The sequence below is a fragment of the Pygocentrus nattereri genome, chromosome 17 (assembly GCF_015220715.1).
Source record: "Pygocentrus nattereri isolate fPygNat1 chromosome 17, fPygNat1.pri, whole genome shotgun sequence".
Classification (NCBI taxonomy): Eukaryota; Metazoa; Chordata; class Actinopteri; order Characiformes; family Serrasalmidae; genus Pygocentrus; species Pygocentrus nattereri.
Genome location: NC_051227.1, coordinates 20,013,075 through 20,020,601, shown reverse-complemented (window position 1 = coordinate 20,020,601; position 7,527 = coordinate 20,013,075). Strand labels below are relative to the sequence as shown.

Here is a 7,527-nt window from a genome sequence, read left to right as displayed (position 1 = left end):
TATGGCCTTCCAAATCACCATGTGTAATTGTCTTTGCCTATTTATGGAACTTTATCCCTCAAAGACATAGACGCTGCCTCGATTCATTAACTCGGTTCTCAGAGTAAAGGTCTGATGTTACTCTAAATGCAAAGACCTCACTCCTGGCCCTACTCCTTATTAGAAACTTTATATGGTAGAATTGTACACAACCTGTATGGCTGTATGTAACATCAAGGTTTTACCTTTAAAAACACTATAAAACATTAGGGTAAATACAAATAATAATAATAATAATAATGTAGTTAAAAAGTAATAAAAATACCTTGTTTTCAAAAAGGTAATACTTTGTGACCTAGTAAGAACACCGTTTGGTTCTCAGCTTCGCCCCCTGTCTGAATGAATTTGATTAATCCAGCGCACCTGATGTAATTTAAGTGTTGATTAGCAAAACCAGGTAGTGGATGATGAATACATATAATGCTAGGCTGACACCAGAATAGGTCTGGAAAAAGTTAAGCAAACACATTGAGATAATCACAGCTTATTGTATTAATATTATTATTATTATTATTATTATTATTATTATTATTATTATTATTATTATTATTTGTATCTGAATAATTCTTTTATGTAACAGTTTTGACGCTAGAGTTGATCTTGGTGTTTTTTGAGATTCATTATTCTGCTAAGAAACCATCTTCCGTTTTTCTCCAAAGATGTATATAAAGAGTGGAATACAGTGTTTCTTGGGTTAAAGTTTACCTGGCCCGCATCAGTGGATGACATTTAAAATGTTGTGCAAAACTATTACAGAAAATTTACATTAACATCTCTTTAAATTGTATCTTCATACAGGCAAGATAATCTTCTGAGTAAGTCATTAATTTCCCTGAAGATGGAAGAGAATTACTTTGTCAGCATTTGTTGACAGCCACTCTCTCCATTTATTCACACTGGATAGGCCCACTGATGGGAGTGATGACAAACTCACTGTCAATCTGTGCTGATCTGGCTCGTTACAGTGCCCTGGTTCTGGCAGAGGACTCCTTTCATAAATTTGGCTAAGCATCTCACTGACGAAGGGAAGTGCAGAGAGATGGAACTTTATAACGTAATTGATGAAAAATAATTAGAAGGATGAAAAATTGTCCTGAGCTGGGAGGAGAAAGCTTACGTCAGTGTGAACAGTGATGACAGTGGGCTAAGGCAGGAGCTTTAGAGCTGGACTAAAGCTCTGCTCTTTGGCTAATGAGGCCATGGACAGCACTAAATTAAGATGGACCAGACTGACTGGGACTCTTATGAATACAGGTAACAGAATGACGTAAGTGTTATTGAAACAGTTGCAATTTGGGCCAAGACTTGTTTTCAAAAAACAAAACAAAACACACCCCAGTATTCCTAGTTTAATTTCATAAATAAAATTCATTTGACCTGTAGGAATTTTCTCTATTTTTTATTGTAAATCATCTTTCTTTAGCAGTTCCTCAGAGCACACCTGCCACGACGGATCATAACAGAATGCTGATTACTGTAAGTGGGGTTCTTGTGTTATACCGTCTCAGGAGAAGATGCAATGAATAAAATACTAAGAGTAAGTAGGTCCAGGGTGAGCAGTAGCATGTGAGAAGGCCTGCCAGTGTCTCCGATGGGAGAGAAGTGACGGTGATGAGCTGGCTGACAGTGTGCAGCTGCTTTTTTTCATTTTAAATTTATAGTCACTCTAGCTGGTTTCCTGATGTATTTAATCTGCAAGGAGAAACTGACAAACAGTAAAAAGTCACAAAGCTAAAGTCAGCCTGTCGCTTGCCAGCTTCTTGTTTAGAGTTTCACGTTCCACCTTAAATGGTGGGAAGCAAATTTCAGATACCAAACATATTTTGGCCAGTTGACTACATTTGGAGTAAGGGGGACCATTACGTAGATTAGACTTTCTTGTAGAATTATTACTAAAAAACAGCTGTTGTCTTGCATATCAACAAGTGTGTTTTTTGAATCCATCTAGATAATATAGTTATTCATTTGTGCACAGAGATGAGGAGCACATGGGGAAACTATGGCACAATTATACAAAAGGTAGGTGACATTTAATAAGCATTACCTCTAATAAATGATGCTTCTCTAACACTCAATCATATTAATTCCTCACACTGTGTTGCCATCATTTACTATGCAGCCTCCCCCTGGTTTTCAGATGGATTGAAGTTGTCTCCTCAGCTCGGCCTGGTTTCAGCGCATGGACTATAACTGTGCATAAGCTAGCATGGGGAAAAATAATGGCTGACACAAGTACAGCCAGGTAAGTCCTAATAGCCATATGTTATATATGGTTACTGATCTCCATATTGTGCATATATTCTACACATCATGGAGAGAGTGTGTGAGAGTGTGAGTTTTAATCACCTGCAACTCATGGGCAAAGCACATACACAACTTGGCTCATTAAAATGATGGATGGAGGATGAGGGGGGAGGTTCTCTACTGCTCCAAATTTGTCTCTTTTAGAGGGGTGCTTATTAGGGGAACACCTGGGGCGAAACGGCCTTTAAAAAAAAAAAAAAAAAAAAAAACACAGACAAGACCAAGATGGTGAAATTGCCAGGGGGAATTGCAGGAATTCAGGACACCCACCTGCCAATTTAGGATTTCTGAGTGTGCACTATATTAACCGTCAGTATTTGATATTACATGGTGTTGCTAGAAAAAGAAAAAAAAATTGTAGATATTAAACTTGATCTAATTCATCACATCTATGCAGGTTTAGTGATTTGTCAGCAGTCTGACAAATATTAATTTGTTGGTTCTATTTTCAAATAAATGTTTATTGATTGTAGTTGCTGTGAACACATGGATCTAGAGTCTTGCAAACCGCAAACAAAATATTAATTCAGTTTTAGTATCTATTAATTACTTCCCTCACCTGAGGAAATATCTATAAACTATAACTCTCCTTGAGTTTTTAATGTTTTTTGGATTCCATCTGCAGTATTATGTTGTAGTCCTTGAGGTAATGAATTTCATGTTCAAATATGACAACAGCTATGTCATTAAGTTTATAGGTGCAAGGGCTTTTCATTATGCCAGTGATAAAGGGTCAGTAAAGATAATGTAATCAGCTGGGCTAGTGTGTAATCATCCTAGTACTATGATAAATAGCTTTTATACTGCCTGTCCTTCATTTGTATGACAATAGAATTCAGTAGTTTATGAAAAACAATGAATGCATTGTGAATCTTTTCTTTCTGTTTTCACTATGTAAAACTAAGTGAAGACTATCTTAGTTTTCAGAGTAATCACTGCTGAAGAAATGCTAAAAACATAGTATGGTCACTTGTGGTGGCAGCATGAATCATAACAAAACACAGACACCTTTAATTATTCTTGTTTATTGTTTTTTTGTTTATTTTTCTTATGCTTTTTTTGCTTTAAGAAACAATGTTTGCAGATGCCCTATGAGTAAACACTTGCATCCTCTCCTCTTTAAATGTGATTGGCAGTGTCCCTGCCCAACTTAAAGGGCCTTGACTGGCCAATCACACTTCCTCCAGATTCTCAAGCCACTACCCAGTACCTAATTTCTCAAGTCTCCTTAAGTGCATATGTAGAGGAAAAATCAGTTTAATAAATGAAGGTGCAGTGATGGAACTATGCATAAATGTAACCTTTCCAAATCAGAGGCTCTTCTTCAGGGCTGGTGAGAGAATCTGGCAAGGAGCTCAGGGAGAAGGACGCAGGGTCTTGTTTCCATTCATACACCCCTTTGTAAACAGCTTATCATCTCTTACGTCATCAGGGTTAACGAAGCCTTTTGTCATACAGTACCTGTTCTCATGTAAGACAAAAAGGTTAATCGATAACATGGTTCAAAATAAAGTTTAGTGATTGTGCTTTTAAAACCAAAGTCAAACAAATAACGACAAACATAGACAAACAACAAAAATAACAGTGCATTACCCAAAAAAAAGAAAGGAAAAGGAAAATAACATCTCAAATGTGGCACTTTTCCTGGGACATTTCAAATTATATGACAATTTACAACCAGGATGGGGGTGATAAAAACAATTATATTTACTGGTATAATAAAATTTTGAAATTATTCAAATAAGCCAAGGAAGACAAATTTAAAGTACCACACAGATTATAAAAGACAATTAGGCATGTATACATGTTTATTTACAAGTAAGTCCATCCCTTTTCAGCTCGAAGCAAATATTAACAGTAATGCCTGACTTTGAGGACTCGTTAATGTTCCAGCCTTGGTGAACAAAGTCACTCAGTACCTGGAGTAGTTGTTTTACTCCATATTGCATTGAAACAGAACAAATAGTGATTGCTATGACTGCTTTTACCCTTGAATGCACCTTTTTTTTTTCTTTTTTTTAACATTAAATGCACAATAAAAGAATGAACAGTTGGTCAGTCTTCAGGATGTGATGTAATCCAACAATGGTAATTATGAAGAAAAAAAAAAAACACAGTTGTTGAGATGGTTAAAATTGAAGATTTTACTAAAATATCGTCCACACTGACAGCATTTCCATTTCAACTTCAGCTCTCAACCATCTGTGGAGAAAGATCATGGAAACATATGAACAGTCTTCATATAGGTATATTATTTTCTGCTGTTTTCATTTCTCTACCCCAAGCTGGGCAGTTCAGCACTGTTGTGCGTGTACAATAGAATTATCACTAATTTGACATTATCCAGTCAAATTTTTTGTATGTAAACAGGGCCCTGTAAACTTTTTTAATCAAGACTTAAAAATAACTTCTTCAAAGAAATAGTCACCTACAAAAATCAGTTCTACAGTCTGAAGAGTGATGTAAATGTATGTACCTCCAGTTCCTCTTCTCCTGGCTGAAAGGCTCCTATGGTGTTGAGGCCAATTTCTTGTGGGTTCCTGCGGCTCCCAGGTGCTCCCTCTGCTCTCCTCCTGCCCCCAGAGCCTCTGGATGACATAGAGCTGGAAGAGCTAGGCTCTCTGTCCCCTCGAGGGCTGTGGACAGCTGGGAACGAAGGGCGGCTGTAGGGCAGGATGTCCTCTGAACCAGAGAAAGGTACAGGGCAATCCTGTTATTCTGCACTTGGTGCACATAAACCCAACCATCTACAACAAACAATGACATCCTAATGTTGCACACAAATATGTTGTTACTAGTTAGGACATGAAATGTAGATTTGAGGTGCAACCAAATTGAGTAAAAGGATAGTTTCGACTGGAGATGGGAACTGCTGTACTAATATACAGAAAAACATGCAGTATGTTGCTGTTGTACCTGGATGCTGGCGGGCCTTGCTGCCTGCGCTCTGTTCTTGTTTGCTGGCTTTCCCTGCTCTCTGAGCCCTCTGTTTGTCTTGGGCATCTCGCCGTTCTGATGAGCTGGTTCGTGTGTCTGAGGCTTCTCTGGGCTTTGGACCCGGTCCTGCTCTCTTCTCTCTGCCCTCAGCTGAGCTAGACCTGGGAGCCAGTGCTCCCCATCCTCCTTCTGATACTGCTTTACCTGGGTGAGTGGGAGACTTTAGCAGGGATGGAGGTGGGATGGGTGGAGGAGGCAGGTCTGTGGGGTGGGGGGGGGAATGAGGGGAAAAATAATTTATATTTTTGTCATTTATAATTTATTCTCAGGGCCAGGAAGCTTAAAAATGCTGTTTTGGATAAGTGATGTGCTCTATTGAGAAGTCCTGTTTGCCTGGCTACAACAACTGTGTAGACTAAAATCTACTCAAGAATCTGCGTGCACAAGAGCATTATTGAAACATTATTATTGGAATCTTATTATTTGCTGTCAGTTTACTTTGTGTGCTGCCTTGTGCTTCAATTCTGGTCACATTTAAGAAAGAGTATGTGTCCTTCACAGGCTGTGCTTGACAGTGTGCTAATTTGACACCAGCACTCATTTGTCTAGCACCTGTAAGGTGTGAGAGAAGCACAGCTGTACTAGTGTGCCTTCATTTCTGTTCCCACAGCTGTGACCAGTCCTCCCCTGCACATGAAGCCTGGCAGTCCAAGCCAGCTGTAGAATAACTGGCCAACACGGTAAGCAGCCAGTAACCATTTGCATCAGCTCTACTTAAGCTCAGCTGTAGGTACTGTATACATGAACAGCATGCACACAATCTAGCTTAGTATCTACTAAATATTTTCCATCTACCCATAAGCCACCATACATTGCAACTTCTTTCAGTTTAAAGTGTATCTCAGTAAACAACTTTACCCCAGAAAAAATAGTTTAAACTTGCAGAGCTAGTGCAAACTGGTCCCTTTCTGCTTTCTCTTTTCCTATTGCTCCACCAGATTATTTATTGCAAAGTATAAAGCTCCAAAACAGAACAGGCAGGCAAAAGGTTTGTTGATGTGTTTCATGTCTAGTCAGCTTTCTGGAGTTAGGGTATCCCTGCTGGCACAAAAAAAAAAAAAAATCTTCCTGCAGAGTTTAATAAACAGCAAAGTTCCTCAGTCTATCTAGTAATGCCTCACAACATGCTTCAGTTCATTCTGAATACCAGCAGTAACTGCATTAATATTTTACACACTTTTACACATTTAAATAAGCCTGCCATCTCCACTAGAGAGGGCAGTGGAAGCTTTAATACACTTTCATGGCGATCATGACACACAGGCCAGTGCTAGAATCTATAAGCAGGGTCTTGTCGATAGTGAGTGAGGAAGGGAGGACACGTCGGCAGTTTTTTAATGTGTCCGTCGCCTCGCGCTGCAGTCAGGTTCTGGATCAATGCCAGGCTGTGAGATAGAGTGCAAATGGCGGGAGGAGAAGGGTGCTGGCTAGATTTATGAGGAGGAAGTGTGCAGGATGGATCCCTGCTTTATAGAGCGCCTCTTGGCTCTGGCCTAATTTGCTGAAGTAGTGTCCCCAATCTCTTTACAGTGAAATCACTGGCTGTATTAAATCTCTGCTTCCAAAGAGGAGGATGAATGAAAAAAGTGATCATGTCCAACTTGTTTTACAGGCAAATATGACTTATGAAAACAAATTACAGAGTAATCCACATCAAAATGCTGCACTAAAAAAATATACTGTACAACATATTAAACCCTATTAATTCTAGCAGCTCTCATCAAGGAATGATGGTAAAAGACAAAAGGTTTTGGGAAAGCTAAAGAATAGTAATTAGTAATGAGGTCAATAAAACTGCTTTTAACAGCTTGAATTAAATGAGAAGGAAAGTGCTGAGGTGTGTGTGTGCTTCAGTTTGCACAGGCTGGAGAGGCAGCTGAAGAAAAGAGACGCTGGCCTTATGCAGCAGAGCTCCAGGAGCAGTAGATAATAAGCCTGGTGTTGCCCAATGTACTAAACAAACAAGAACAAAATTAACAGAAGGGGGAGAGACTGTGGGTGCGCACACATCTGCGAAGTAGAAATGCTGTCAAGTACAGCATGACAGACAGATGAGAATATTTATTGTAGAAACAATTAAAAGTGAATTATTTCAACTGGTATACAGGTAAAGACTAACTCTTCATAGTGGTACACAGCCGCTGTTAGGTTTAAATAATCACTATGTATATGTATAAATCCCTGATC

The 7,527-nt window shown here is 38.9% G+C and overlaps 1 protein-coding gene across 11 annotated transcripts in view; it reads right to left on the bottom strand.

The window, feature by feature from the left end:
- Window positions 1-3,348: 3,348 nt before the first annotated feature.
- Window positions 3,349-7,527, bottom strand: part of robo1 (roundabout, axon guidance receptor, homolog 1 (Drosophila)) — a 331,113-nt gene continuing 326,934 nt past the window's right edge. For all 11 annotated transcript variants that reach the window (XM_017707190.2, XM_037546677.1, XM_037546676.1 and 8 more), the window contains 3 exons: window positions 5,260-5,541; window positions 4,820-5,025; window positions 3,349-4,545 (listed from right to left, as the gene is read on the bottom strand). In XM_017707190.2, the coding sequence (XP_017562679.1) occupies window positions 4,531-4,545; window positions 4,820-5,025; window positions 5,260-5,541 (503 nt within the window). In that variant the 3' untranslated portion in view covers window positions 3,349-4,530. The remainder of the gene's footprint in view (window positions 4,546-4,819; window positions 5,026-5,259; window positions 5,542-7,527) is intronic.